Raw genomic sequence first — 15,870 nt, 5'->3', positions numbered from 1 at the left:
TGCCCTCATTTCTTTTTATAGATATCTTGTCTGTTGACAATTCTTTGACATTTTTTCCTTGATTTCTCATTCAGATTTAACATCTCAGAGGAGTTTCAACAAAAAGGAGAAGATTTTGGGTGGCTTGGATCAGGTGAGAGAAGTTTTAACATTGGGTGAGAGACTCTTTAGTATACATTGCATTTCCTTTGACAAACACGGTTAAGTCAAATACAATACAATGGAAAGAAATGAATTCATCACAAATCAAATGCATGAGACTCTTATCAGTGACGCTGCTACCATTTGAGTATTTAAAAAATAATTTTTTAATACACAAATAATTTATATTAACAATGTGTATACATATGATTTTTCTTCTGTCAAATTTTAAGCATCTAAAAATACAACTCTATTCTTTTTATTTTTCTTAGAAGCAGTCAGGCTGGATCTCATGTTTCATCTTGATGCAACATCTCATTTTTTTAAACCATAAACTTGCAATATAGGTCTGACCTGCACATCCACCCCACACTAGTGTGTAAAACGTCCAGTATTGCATCAGAAATTTTCAGACACCACAGAAGGAAATTTTTGAAGTGGCATTTAAAGAGAAATGTCTAAGTCATCTGCATCTATCAACGAAAAAAACAGTCTGTCTCTCCAACAAAGAGATGAAGGGGAAAGTGACCTAGAGCAGACTGATGATATCACGGATGACTCGGCAAGTTCATACTACACTGCTCTTTGTTCTCTGAGTGAGTACAGTGAAGCTTTAGGGGACACAACACACACTGTCTCTACAGAGCGTCCTGCTGAAGGTGGCACATTTGAGTTCTTGGACTGCATTACCACTATGGAAAGCATCACTTCAAGATCCTTGATCACAGAAACCACACTATCACAGGACTGCAAAACACAAGAAGAGAAGAGTACAGAAGTGCTCCCTGATGTGTCCCAATGTGACCAGGATAAACCTTCATCAACTGAGAGAGCATTAGAATCGGAGTCAAAACATCTGCTGTCAGGTACAACAGCAACAAATGTGGATTTGCAGTCTGTAAAGGCAGCCTTTAGGAACCCTGTGCAAAAGCTGGATAATTCTGACGAGCTTAATTTATCAGGAGAAGATTCATTGGTTAAACCGAGGGATTATTTTGGAGGCAGCAGGACTGTATTTCATACTAACATTAGAACCGCTGAGGAGCACAGCTCCCCAGAACCCATATTCACTTCAAACACTATTTTGATAACGCCTGGGAGAAATCAATACAGCAAGGGTAGGGAACAGGAGCATGGTGGCACAGAGCCAAAAGAGAACCACGCGACACAAAAGCAAAGACCCAGGGAACGTTTGAGTGCACCCAGGCTTGAGAGAGGCGGGCATATTCTGGGTCATACGGAAAAGGAGGGGGAGGGCCAGGGTAGAGGGGTGAGTTGCGGAAAGGAGCAGGTTGAGCTGTCAGTCAGGTCTAGAAATAGAAAAGCGTCTGCAAACTGCATCTCAACACTCACAGCCAGCAAGCAGGAGTCAAGAATCCCACCGCACTGTTATTCAGAGCGTATCCCCGCAACCAGGCACCAACACCAGCTACAGAGACTCGCTGATACTCGGACGTTGGAAAAGCAGAGCCGGCAAGGGGCCTGGCAATCCAGACCACTCTCCTGCAAGCTGTGTTGCAGCTCTTGGCAACCCTGTCACACTACAGACAATACCAGAGGATCAACCAGCATGGGAACAAAGCTTGCTGAGGCCAGTAGTAAGGTGGGGGCCCTTGTTAACCAGGCCCAGGTAAGATCTTCCTGTTCTGAAACTGACTACATGCATGTTTTCAGTTCAAGCTGTAGGCCCTCAAGTCAGCCCTCTGCTGAGGAAAACCACAACAATTGGACAGATGATGTTCTCTCTTTTAAAATGCAGATGTATTCAAACACTCAAAACACATCTGCTTGCTCAGAATCCAGCAGCTTTGAGTGTGTTGATGTGGCATTGGAAACTACAGATGAAGTAAACCGGGGCTTAAAGACTGTGCCCAAAAGACAAATCCAACTGAAGAGACGGGACACAGCAGAGGCGCATGCCAGAGAGAACAACAATCAAACCCTTCAGGTTGCAAACACACCTGTGCGTGCCCGGGACATATTTCAGCGTCAACATAGCACCCCTGCAGCTTTTAACCAGGGGTCCCATGTGGCCGATCAAAGGTCAGTACAGGCTGAGCGAAAGCAAAGGCTTCAGAAGTCATTTTCCCTGGATGAAACCTCCAGCAAAACCCAGATGGCTTCCTGCATCATAACAAATGTCCTATCAAAAAAAATGCAACATGAACAGAATCTTCGCACCTTGGATGTTTCTGATAAAGCTTTTGCTTCTATCAAAGTGAACAACAGGCCTACTACCACTGAGGAATGCATCTATTTGTCTGGCAAGGAGATATATGCTGAAACTACCAAACTAAATCAAAGTGCAACTCTTAAGAGGGAGGCCCAGAGAGAGTGCAGCCCTGTTCAAAAGCACTGCAGTGTTAACTCAAAAACACAACCCAAGCTGCTGAGCAAACATGGCTTCAATCCTCTTTTAAGCACAACTGGCAGGTCTGAAGCTCAAGGCAGTGGCACTGAAATAACCGACCCTTCAGAGAATGAGAAAGCAGAGAAGTTGAGCCCAAGAGAGGAGGTGTTGCGGCTGCCTAACCTGAGCCCTGGAGGGAAGCTATCTTGTGACTCAGCAAAGGGCAGAGCATGGAATTCGAGTGCAGCAACAAACGTAGCCATCAGCACACAGACCTCTGTGAAAACCACACCTGAAGAATGTCATACAGGGCAAGGAATCCATAAACAACACAATATGACCCTAACCAATGTGCTGGAAAAGCAGGAGCAACAGGCTGGTACCATGGAAAGTACACTCAGTCCTACCAATATTGCATGCCTAATCTCTGATTTGGAAGCAAAAGCAGTGGATAACACAATCCCGCAAGCTGATGAGAGCAGTGTTGGAAAGGAGCAAGAGAGTGACAGAGAGGAAGTCAAGTCACCAGGAGAGTCTGCAATCCTAGGTATGCAAAGCCAAGGCAAATTGAAAGCCATGGCCCCTGTGCATGTAGTAAGAGACATGAGAAGCCTAGTGAAAAACACATACAACATGTCCTTCAAAGGTGCAGGGGAATCAGCCCATGGAATAGATGTGAGTGCTCTTTTGTTTCAGCCATCAGTACACAATTTAAGCAACAACAAGGGTAAAGGTAAGGGAAAGGGATACAGATCAGAAGAAAACCCCCTGGTACGGAAAGTCACTCCACCTCTTTCACTGGACAGAAGGGGGGATCATTCTGCAACGAGAGGATGCTCGACTAAGGTAATGCCTCCTGTAGAATCGAATGACAAAAGTCATACTGTTGGATTTACAAAGGTCAGCCCAATTAGTATAACCAAGGCAAACAGCTGTGCCTTGTCAAAGCCCTCAGAGACACAGGATAGCCAAGTTGGCATGAGTAAACCTGATGTTGTAGTCAGCGATACAAACTTGAAACTGACAAACGGGACAGACCTGGCACTGAAAGCTAAAGAGGAGGCCTCTACTGAGAGGCCTACAAAAGGAGACGTGAACAAGGCAGAGCATGAGATGACCATCAGCTCTGACAAACTCTTCCCAGTAGCTCTGCAATATTGTCCACCCACAGCAAGTTCTGAGCAACAGGACTATGGCAAGATAATCAGTGATGGCCTCCAGACCCCATGCCTTCCTCCCAGGTCACAAAGTTCAGTGGGGCCTCTGTCTGCTTGCGTCCTAACGGTTGCTTCAACACCCATGGTTCCCTCATATTATTACAAACCCAGTCCGCTGGGTTACCAGACAATCTCTCCTCATATTGGAGCCGTTCATGGCTATGTTCAAGGGCCTGTCATGTTTCAAACACCTCTTTACAACCAGCCCTCTGCATCAAACAGTCATACCCCCCTACTGAGATCCCTCTCTGAGGATGGAACAACGTTAGTGCAGCCAACAGATGGCTCAACCAGTCAAGCTCAGAACGGGGAAGCAGGGATGAAAATATCTTCTCCAGAAAGCCAACACAACACAATCTTTGTTGCTCCCATGAGTGCAGAAGCCAGGCTTGGGGTTACAGGTGTGCTGTATCCAGACGCAGGAGGAAGTGTTGCAGCAGGACAAACCCCCCGCCAACTGTTGCTCGACCCGGAAACCGGCAGCTATTTCTATGTGGACTTGCCTCAGCTGCCACAGCGCAAGATGCTGTTTGATCCAGAAACTTGCCAGTATGTCGAGGTCCTACTGCCACAGCAGACGCTTCCCAGTGCCGTTTTGCCCACACCCTGTGCCATACCCTTTGCCTCTCTTCACATCCCACCCATGTACACCCCACAGTGCTTACCTTACGTACAGTCACATCCTCAGGTGCTCCCACCACCAGGACAATGAAACCTGATGGGACCTATAGACTGTAAAAGACAATAAGTCATGCCCAAGGATCAGATTACCCAGTGCCTATTAAGTGCTGGAAAGGAGCTGTTTATAAGCTTCTGGATGAGTGAAACATGTTGACCATCTGCTGCCCTGGCCTCAAGGCATCAAAGCTAAAAGCGTATTCAGTTAGCACTGCATTCAACACTCCTTGCTTCGTAAAGGCTACCTCTGGACTTGGCAGCTGACATGGGTGAGACTGATTATATCTGTTGAAATGTTGTAAGATGCATATGCATTCACACATTCAGGCTACATAAACAGAGCAGGGGCTTTGAAGGGAGAGGGGCTCAGATCACCTCTGGTATGGGCAATTGAGACTCACCAAGGGACTGGAGTGTCTTGAGCTTGTTTAGAAGGAATGACAAAGGTCATGATTTTGTTATTGTAAATTGTATTTATATTTACTAAATGGCAGATTGAGCAAAACCATGGCTCTGCTTCATGTAAACAATGGCTTAATTAAGCACTTCATGAGAACACTTTATTTTTTTACATTTGTAAACTTAAACAGAATTTGTGTCTTATCCTGTATCTTTAAAAAATTGGTAACACTTTATTTAAGGACCAATTCTCACTATTAACTAGCAAGCATATTACTAGCATATTGGCTGTTTATAAAGCATATATTAATGCTTAACTCTGCATGACCATATATAAAATCCCTTAATGCTAACCCATACCTAAATTTAACAACAACCTTACCTTACTGATTATTAGTATTATTAATAAGCAGCAAAATGAGGCAAAAGTCAGAGTTAATTGTTAGTTAATAATGAGAATTGGACTTTAAAATAAAGCGTGACCAAAAATTTTGATGTGAACTGGTTTCAAAATCAATTTGCCCCAAAAATGTGTTCATTGTTCTCCTACTGACACCTGACACTTGTTTATGAGAGACCTTTTCTTTAATCCACAGAGGTGTTATCTGAGATTCAGGATGGCTTATTGACTATATTTAACTGATACTATTGGCGCATGACCGAATGTTCTGGTGTCAGATGTGAACACAGTGAGAGGATGGATGAGAATACATAGATATTTCCTTAAAAATCAATAGAGAAGATTAAACAGGGCCGAACCTTCTGGAAGATTTTTTTAGACCAAACACTGCAGTAAATCAGAGCCTCTGGGCTGTATGGAATCAGAGCCACTACATAATGTTTTAGTTCCCATGTTTATTGCCGCATTACTGTTTGTTGTTAAAAATGTCCTTTACAATAAGGTTCAGTCGGTTAAAATTAGTTAATAATGTTAGTTGTCATAATCTGACAATGAACAGTACTTTTACAGCATTTACTAATCTTGGTTAATATTATTTTTTTACATATACCCATACATTTTAACACTTTAATATTTAAGATGTATAAATTAAAATTTGTAACATAAATTGACAATGAACAATTCTAATAAATATTATAAATAATTCATTTCTAAATAAAATGAACCTAGGTTAATAAATGCTGCAAAAAATGTTAATTGTTAGTTCATACTACATGATGTTTTTCTAACCTTTTGAACCTTTTTGTAATGTGCACAGACAAAAAATGTTTTAGACAGACAGAAAGACATTAAAGTTAGATTTTAATACAAAATAACTTAAGCACATCTTTGTCAAAACTGAATGTCCACATGATCGTTTGTTCTTTGGCTCTTATGGAATACATAGTACACTTTTAGTATTTATAAACATTATTAGTTACAATAATATGTATATAAATTATGATTTCTGTGTATTTTATTAAGTATTTTCTGAAGCTAGACATTTCTGAACACATTTTGTTTAGTGTTAATCACTTACATATTTTGTACACAATCAAGAGGTAATAAATAAAAAAAAACCTGACCTTCATTTTCTTTTGAAGTAATTTCAATAAAACGCGTAATGCTTTATAATCAAATCAAATCTTACATTTGGTTTGATGTGAAAAGAACAGAGACCCTTTGTTCTCAAACTGTTCATTCAAGTTTTCCTTTAAATATATGCACCCATTCTCTAATGGTGCATTTTTCTTGTCTGTTTTAGATGCAAAATTGAAGAAACAAATCAAAAATCTTGACAGCAAAATTGGTGCTCAGTTTTGAAAAAGGTTCAGCTTCACCCAAACAGCATACATTATATATTAAACCAAGTCAAATAAAAAATATGGCTAAATTTTGGTGCAGACCATTTCAACTGGAGCATCAATCACACCTTCCTTTATTTTTATGTCCTCCTCCTCCTCCTCATATTTGCGACATGATGGCTTAAAGCCTCGGAAAGTGGGACAGATTGGCAGGTAGCGCAGACAGCCCAGCTTCCGGACCAGCCCCATCCCAATTGGAAAGTCATATGTATCTGTTTTTACTATTCCTGCTCCTGAATAATTCTCAGCCGCCCATTCAATGAGACCTCGCTCTTTTCTAGTGCCTGCACACAAAATGTAGAAATGATGAATGCAGAATGGCATGTGCCATGGTATTTATCCAATGCATTTGTATATTTGTATACGTAATGCTTTCACATACCTGGGATTGTGTTATCAAGTACAAATGCTATGAATCCCCCTACAAACATCTCTGTTGTCAGTAGCACTGTGATGATTTGGTCCAGCTCTGCTACACCTGTTAAAATCAATCAAAACATGTTTATTCACAGTAATAGGTGACAACAGCCACAGCATTCCTACTGCAAAACAAAATATATCAGAAAACACTGTCTGGCTTATCAACCTGTTTTAATGCTGCCTGGATGAGATTCCAGGTAATTAGGCAACATGAGGCCAAAAAACATGGAGAAACCCAGAACGAAAAGATTTCTGGAGGAGTTCAGATCCACACTCTGTAGGTTTGACAGTCCAACAGCTGTAATCATACCTGTGTACAAATTAAAAACACACACACAAAAAAAACAAGTTTAAACTACACAAAATACATATACACTACAGTTCTGAAGTTTGGGGTTAGAAAGAGTTTTTAAACGTCTCTTGAGCTCACCAAGGCTGCATTTATTTCATCCAAAATATAGTGAAAACTGCAATGTTGTGAAATATTATCGCAATTTAAAATAACTGTTTTCTCGTTTAAAATATTTTAAAGGAATAGTTCACCCAAAAATGAAAATTCTGTCATTAATTACTCACCCTCATGTCGTTTCAAACCCGTAAGACCTTCGTTCATCTTCGGAACACAAATTAAGATATTTTTGATGGAATCTGAGAGCTGTCTGACCCTGCATAGACAGCAACGCAACTGAAATGTTCCCAAGTCCAGAGACGTAGCAAGGAGATCTGTAAAATAATCCATGTGACATCAGGGGTTCAACCGTAATTTTACGAAGCTACGAGAATACTTTTTGTGCGCAAAAGAAAAAAAATAACGACTTTATTCAACAATTCGTCTCCTCTGCGTCACCCTAGCGCAATTTTGGAGAGTATCCGCTGGATGTAAACAGCGTATGCTGTTCTGTGCCAGCTGCGCCACACCGGATCTGTTTCCTACATTGTTGTGATTTGATCTGAACGAAAATAGCATATCCCGGTGTGACGCAGCTGACACAGAACAGCATATGGTGTTTACATCCAGCAGATACTCTCCAAAATAGCACTACAGGGTGACGCGGAGGAAACGAATTGTTGAATAAAGTCGTAATTGTTTTTTCTTTTGCGCACAAAAAGTATTCTCGTAGCTTCGTAAAATTACGGTTGAACCCCTGATGTCACATGGATTATTTTACCGATCTCCTTGCTATGTCTCTGGACTTGGGAACATTTCAGTTGAGTTGCTGTCTATGGGAGGGTCAGAGAGCTCTCAGATTCCATAAAAAATATCTTAATTTGTGTTCCGAAGATGAACGGAGGTCTTACAGGTTTGAAACGACATGAGGGTGAGTAATTAATGACAGAATGTTCATTTTTGGGTGAACTATCCCTTTAAAATGTAATGTATTATGATGGCAAAGCTGAATTTTCAGCAGCCATTACCCCAGTCTTCAATGTCACATGATCCTTCAGAAATCATTAATAATAATAATTTCTTATTACTATCAATATTGAAAACAGTTGTGCTGCTTAATATTTTAGTGGAAACCATAATACATTCCTTTCAGGATTATAATATGAATAGTAAGTTCAAAAGAACAGCATTTATTAGAAATAGAAATCTATCCAGTGTTCTTTTAGTATAATTGAGTTTTAGTATCATTAGTGTTTGTTAATATTTTGAATTAGATTTTATTTTTATATTTTCTACCTTCATTTTAATTTTAAAGTTTTATTAATTTTGTGTGTTTTTGTCAATTTTATTTGTAGTTGTTTTTCAACATGTTTACATAGTTTTTATTCATTTCATTTAGTATTAGTTATTTGAGTACATCAAGTTAAATGAGAAATGGATATGAAAAATGATGCCTTGCTGAAATAAAATAGGTTTGTTTTTTCTATTTTATTTGATTCATAAAAACCCTGAATCTGTCACTTTTGATCAATTTAATGCATCTTTGCTGAATAAAAGCATTAATTTCTTAAAAGAAAAACAATTTTCAATGTTGTAGGTTTGAAAGGTTTGAAATATAAAATTCATTCATGGCATACTGTTGACTTGGATGGAGCAAATCTGCAGTTACTACAGAGTTTCTGGGCTCTTTACTGACACCCTGTGGACAAAGCTGGGACAAAACATCTGCAAATGCCAATAGATCCAACAAGCTTGTTACCAAACAAGGTGCAGAACATCCCTCCGAGGACAGGGTCGGGTAAGGAGGCAAACAGGGCGGTGAACTTCCCAATAGTTCCCAATAACAGCATTATGCCTGCTCCATACTGTATCACCCTCCTACTTCCCACCTGCAGGAGAAATCAAGACACCAGGGAAACCACAGTCGACACAAAGCAGATTTACAAAATGAATGGTGTCAGTGGAAACAAAGCAACTGAGGAGACAAGAGGAGAGTTATGAATAGTATATCTGTATGCAACTCCCTGAGGGACTCTTATCAGATGTCACAAATACAGATACTAGAACTGCATTTACTGAATGCTTTCTAATATACACTAGTATTATAAAGAGCCTAAGAGCTCCCACTACCTCACCTTGGTGATGCCAAGCACCCCTATGTTAGGACTGGAAGAGGTCGATCCATTTCCTGTGCCCAGCAGCCCCGCTATGATACAGCACACTCCCTCTGTAAAGATCCCCCTAGGAAAGAAAACAGATAGTAAAGTATACATAAATCACCAAGTCTCTCTTTCCTAATGTTGAGATCCTTCAAAAGGATATGCAGAGTGGTAGGTGCTACACACAGCCAGGAATAGCACAATGTTTAAAGGACTTCACCACTGTTTACTCGGGTTAATTGCTTCGTTGCTTAGGACAAATAGTATCTATCCTACTTCCTCTGGGATGAGTTTCTCCAAATAACTGTTTGCATATAAACACAGAGGGCCGTGTCACATGTGTTGATGCAATCATTAGTGTGATGTCACAACATTTTGGCTGTTTTTGCCACTCCATTTTAACCCTTTAAAGCCTACAGTATTATAACTTCTAAGGCCTCTAAAATATATTGAAACCTGTTGTACACAATATATCTCATTCCTTCTGTTATCTGATTTATGATTTTAAAAATGTCCCCCTTCATGTTATGGCACATGTGTCTTTTTGCTGTGAACTCAACAGATTTTTATGAAGTAAACAAAAGAATAACTTTTATATTGTTAGTAATATTTCAAGAAAAACACTACTGGACTGAAGCAACTTAGATTTACGTGATTATCCATACATCATATTTTTTAAAAATTATGTTTTCAGAAAGGTTTTTTTTTTACATCTCCCAATCATCTCTCTCAAACCACAATAAAAACTTCAGATCATAAAACTAAGCATTTAATGCATCATCCAAATGAGACATTATTACAGAGTAACAACTGATACGTATATGCATTTTATACAGTTCAGATTTCATAGATTTACATTACAAGCTATCAGAATTTTATATTGCCATATAAATATCAGCAACCACACTAAACTGCATATTTTTTTCCTCAATTTGGGCCTCTGAATAAAATTGGTGTTTTTTTCGTACTCTAATGTGAGCTCCATATTTTTTGATTATTAGTATATGAGCCACAAAAGCCTGATGTATCAAACATGTTACTTTAAAAAAAAAAAAACTGTCTGATAAAGGATAATTCACCCAAAAATGAAAAATTATGTCTTTAATTACTCATCCTCATGTCATTCCAAACCCGCAAGACGTTTGTTCATCTTTGGAACAGAAATTAAGAGATTTTTGATGAAATCCGAGAGCTTTCTGACCCTGCATAGACACGTTCAAGGCCCAGAAAGGTAGTAAGGACATCATTAAAATAGTCCATGTGACATCAGTGGTTCAACCTTAATTTTATGAAGCTACGAGAATACTTTTTGTGTGCAAACATACTGAACGTTATTTTATATGTCAGGCTTTACAGGTTAACAAATCTTAAAAAGTTCTGAAATTTACAGTACATTTGTGACCCTGGACCACAAAACCAGTCATAAGGGTCAACTTTTCGAAATCTGAATAAACAAGCTTTCCATTGATGTATGGTTTGTTAGGATTGGACAATATTTGGCCGAGATACAACTATTTGAAAATCTGGAATCCGAGTGCAAAAAAATCAAAATATTGAGAAAATCGCCTTAAAAGTTGTCCAAATTAAGTTCTTAACAATGCATTTTACTAATCAAAAATGAAGTTTTAATATATTTACAGTAGGAAATTTACAAAATATTTTCATGGAACATGATCTTTACTTAATATCCTAATGATTTTTGGCATAAAAGAAAAATCGATAAGTTTGACCCATACAATGTATTTTTGGCTATTGCTACAAATATACCCCAGCGACTTAAGACTGGTTTTGTGGCCCAGGGTCACATTTAATTATTTTATTAAAAAAAAAAGAAGGAAAATCTGATTCCACATGATATGACCCCCCTTAAAAGGTAATAATGTCGTTTTCTACTGCTTATTGTCCTTACCTATTGATAGCGTGAACAGGAGGAGGTGGAGCTCCAGAGAGACGAGCGCAGGCATAATAGTCTCCAATAGACTCAACAATACCAGCTAGAGTGGCACTAAACATTCCCAGCACTCCTGCTACCGTCACTGTGGGTAAACCCCACTGACCTGAGACACACACAAAATCTGATTTGGAAAGAGTTCAGCCATTAACCCACCAATATCCTTCTCTCTAATCATACTTCTAATCATTTTACTGTGAAAAAAGTAAAGTCTTAGATTAGATATTAGCCACAAGTGACATTTTCTGATAAAGAGGCTGTTATAACTCATAGGTGTGCGATACAGGAAGCAAGCAAGGTCCTTACATGGATAGGGGAAACGAAACCACGGCGCCTGGGTCATAATATCGCCCCGGGCGTCAGTGCGAGCCTTGTAGCCATACTTATTCGGGTCGTTCGGCAGCACATCCGTCAGGGTGAGAATGTAGCAAACCAGCCATACCACCATGATTGCCATGATGATCTACTGAAATCAGGATAATCGATTACTAAAGACAAAATGTTTGAAAGTGAGCAGTTCAACCTGAAAATGCACTGATAACATGCGCCACATGGGGTAATGTGAACTTTGATCAAAGTCCTATCAGGAAGTTTAATTAAATGTGATAAATACTGTTAATTGCTTAGCTCTATGGTTTATGATATTGTCTAAATGCAAAGAGCTGGGTGTTGAATATTAGCTCGTACTGGAAACATCTTGAATATCTGCACGTGTGTGATGTGACAGCCTTTTTGTTTGGAGTAGCTTGGGAAAGGACATGCCCAGTTCCTTAGATACTGAGCGAACAACACAATGAGGAAGACACACCTGGAATGCCAAAACACACAGATGTATTAAAGCAAAAACAGTTAGTGTAGAGCTAAACCAAATGTATTTAAAGAGCTGAAGGACTCACAGCAGAGACAGGCCCCACTGACTGCCTGCACGGTCTCCTGCTGTCTGGAAGACAGACAAGCCGATCAGGGACACTGTGGGAGTGACAGTCAGGGGCCCGATTGAATTAAGCAGGATCCCAGGGATTCCAGCAAACCCTATGACCACCTCAGTCAGGCTGGAGATAATGATAGCGCCCTGAATCTACAAAGAATTGACACACACACAGATCAGGAAACAGGATTTATGTAGGCATTGATGAATGTTTCAGTCTTTGGATATTGGTCACGCACCTCTCGTATCCGTGGTTGCCAAATATGAGAAGTGTTGAGAGGAAGAGACCAATCTCCGTAAATCTCCTCTGTGAAACCCAAAACCAAGGTTAAGCATTAACTTAGACACAGATCTGACCTGCACAATGTGGAATGTAAACAGATTCTCATTAGACAATACTTTCTAGAAGAAGGGCTAATTTGCACAAAATGCAAAACTGTGTAATAGTTTTTCTAAGTAAATGTGATTCTTGTTGCTTTTTAAGGAGAGTGCTATATTTTTTAAACACTGTGTTAAATTAAAAGCTGTTCCACTTTTAAAAACACGTCATGAGATGTGCAGTCTTTTCCACTCCACTGCATTCATTATTTGATGAATAAAAAGAACAGCATTTATTTCATCGAAATCTTTAGAAACATTATAAATGTCTTTAACGCATCCTTCCTGAAAACCAAAAAAAAAAGAAAGAAAAAAAAAGACAAAACTCTGACTGACCACAGAAATACAGAGTTCTGGCATGAAACTCTAGATGGCACAGTCCGATAGGTCTAACACAATCTGACCTAACGACATCATTATCACATGGCACAGCTGATTGGTTCTCTCCTGTAGCAGTAGCCAATGAGCTCGCTGCTCAACATTCAAATATATGACTAGTGCTTGCCATAGCAGTTGCAGATTGCTTCAGAAACCCTCCACCTTCCCCAGCTCCACCTGTATAGATCTGCTACGAGGTGATTCATGTATGCTATATGGGGGTTATTTCATGTATGTTATGTTTGCAGCAGCAATATTTCTTACACGCTCACAGCAGCATGTTGTGGATGTATTGGCAGTAGCAAGTCTCGGTACTTGCTCTGCCACAGCAGCAGCAGCAGCGTAGCAGATCTATTCCGCCAAGACCAAAAACAGTAACATTGTCATGTACATTACCATGCCAATCCCTCCGAGAGTTGTCATGACAGAAATAGGGGTTTAAACTATAGTTTACATGTGCATCATGAAGATGAATTAAGCCATTTCACTTTTTATTTTATTTTATTTTTTTACATGGTATATTAAAATATCTCAAAGCCCCTTCAGTTTCAATTTGTTTTAGTCTTACTGTTTTGGGTCTATGTAATTCGAGATTTGTTGCAGGGAGCTTTGTAAACATTGTTTCAGTAACCACAGCTAGATAAGTTAGTATAGTTGTTAGTATAGTTATACTGGGGCTATATTACAGAAACATCTTAACTTAGAATATTATCCTATCTGCTTAGTAACAAAATCTTAAAGGTGTAGTTCACCCCAAAACAGCTGACGGTAACCATTGACTTCCATAATAGAAAAAAAATATTATGGAAGTCAATGGCTACCATATCAACTGTTTAGTTACCAACATTCTACAAAATATATTCTTTTGTGTTCAACAGAAGAAGGAAACTCAGGTTTAGATGAGATTAGGTGAGTAAACAATGACAGAATTTTCATTTTTGAAGTCAAGAATTAAGCATAGAAGTTTCAGTAATATAGCCTCTGAGGAGTTAACCATAGAAACAGTATCAGACAAAATACAAAAACAAAATGAAAAAGAGGGTATTGGTTTGTGCAAGATGGAATACATCTGAAATTATCTAGACTGTAACACTGTTTGTACCTTCAGGAGCTAATCACATATTTCCATACCAAAGCACACATTAAATAACTCACCTGACACCAAATGTAGTCTGTATGAGCGTAGTGATCCCAACACAGGTGAAGATGGTGCCCACTAACTGGCTGACAGTGTATTGGTCCTGCCCCACACACATGGCTTCAGCCAATAGGAATGGTACAGCAATAGTTCCACTGAAGCATGTTAGGTAGTGCTGGAGATCCAGAGGCAGAACATACAGATATAGGTTTAGAAGGGATGGGGATGTTGGGAGAGTCAGACTAGGAGAGAGTATGAGAATAGAAGTGTACCTGCAGTCCCAGCAACACACACAGATACCAAGGCGGGACGTCCTCGATTCTGTAGATCATATCAAATCCTGCAGGCTGATTCGGACTCCCATCAGACGTCTTGGCAACGTCAGCAGGCATCTCCTGTACCTCTGTACCATCTGCTGGCACAACTCTATCTGAAGGTGGGAGCTAATGGACAATATTTAAGAGAATAAGTATAATGGAGAATTAACACAAACACAATCACACATGATTCATGCATGACGATATTATTTGCGTGCACATCTGTTGATGAAGTCCATTAAAATTTCATATGCCCGTACAGCCAGCCATGGAATTTTAATTTATAAAATATTCATAAATTAATTCAAATTCAAATTCAAACTTAAAACAAATTTTGATAAAGCAGTATATATGTATACTAAAACTAAAATTGAAATAAAAATAAATTTAAGTTAAATAGAACAATTAAAAACACATACACACAACAGCACAATATGAAATTATGAAAATAAAAGCTACTTCAAAATATTAATAAATACTACAATCATATAATATATATGTGTATACAGTATATATATATATTTTTTTTTTTCAATAAAATAGGAAAATGTATCTGTGTCCATGAATGATTTGTTTCATCACAGCATATATTTTGCTAAAAAATAATTGCCAATTTGAACATTTTAAAACTTGCATCATTCGATTTTTCATAGAAGCCAAGTTCAAAAGTTGCCAAGTTACTCTCTCATTTAGTATTTATAATTTACTTAATATTTAACAACAGATAATGTATCTAACTGCAAAAGACAGCAAACTGACTCTACATAGTAAACACAAGTCTAGGATATTGAATATGAACAGCCAAACTAAAACAAACGTAAATCTTTTATATGGAATTCTTTTTGGAATTCTTTCTTTTAAGAAAATGCTTTGAAAGTGCTAAGTTAGGCTGTGACTCAGGAAAAGACCAGGGTCGACTTGACATAGTTTGGCACTGGCCCTGTTTTCTGCAGGTTAGACATTTCCTTGATACGCGTGACACGTTAAGTGCTCAATAAAGTGTTAAACTAGTTTCAAAAGAGATAACATGGATAAAAACATGAACATCACGTTTCATCATTAAGTAACCAGACAGTATAAGTTATGTGATTATAAACAACATTATGCAGATGCTACTCCAAACAAATACTGCACACAGTGTATCAAAGCCTACTGACAACAGAGCTGAAAATTTGCTTTATAAGGTCACCAAAGGGATGGTCAGGACAAACTTTGCTATTATATA

General features: G+C 38.7%; 2 protein-coding genes across 2 annotated transcripts; one reads left to right on the top strand and one right to left on the bottom strand.

Annotated features, from left to right (window-relative positions):
- Window positions 1–595: 595 nt before the first annotated feature.
- On the top strand, window positions 596–4,462 carry LOC107673843 (uncharacterized). The gene has a single exon (XM_016467657.1). The coding sequence runs from the start codon at window positions 596–598 to the stop codon at window positions 4,418–4,420; it is 3,825 nt and encodes a 1,274-aa protein (XP_016323143.1). The 3' UTR covers window positions 4,421–4,462.
- Window positions 4,463–6,311: 1,849 nt separating this feature from the next.
- LOC107673790 (solute carrier family 23 member 1) lies at window positions 6,312–14,771 on the bottom strand (the record flags this gene model as incomplete). Its single annotated transcript, XM_016467577.1, has 13 exons — window positions 6,312–6,872; window positions 6,971–7,066; window positions 7,175–7,318; window positions 9,156–9,285; window positions 9,532–9,637; window positions 11,465–11,612; window positions 11,813–11,969; window positions 12,194–12,314; window positions 12,403–12,584; window positions 12,674–12,741; window positions 13,863–13,867; window positions 14,346–14,503; window positions 14,601–14,771. Coding segments are annotated over 13 exons (1,746 nt in total), but the record flags the coding sequence as incomplete, so codon positions are not given.
- Window positions 14,772–15,870: the final 1,099 nt, after the last annotated feature.

Source organism: Sinocyclocheilus anshuiensis, unplaced genomic scaffold (assembly GCF_001515605.1).
Source record: "Sinocyclocheilus anshuiensis isolate Anshui unplaced genomic scaffold, SAMN03320099.WGS_v1.1 scaffold700, whole genome shotgun sequence".
In the NCBI taxonomy this organism is placed as follows: domain Eukaryota; kingdom Metazoa; phylum Chordata; class Actinopteri; order Cypriniformes; family Cyprinidae; genus Sinocyclocheilus; species Sinocyclocheilus anshuiensis.
The sequence above is the reverse complement of the archived record's forward strand: the minus strand, read 5'-3'. Positions and strand labels throughout refer to the sequence as shown.

Bases quoted from the DNA above. Each gene is read 5' to 3' on its own strand.
- LOC107673843 (XM_016467657.1), top strand. From the start codon at position 596: ATGTCTAAGTCATCTGCATCTATCAACGAAAAAAACAGTCTGTCTCTC.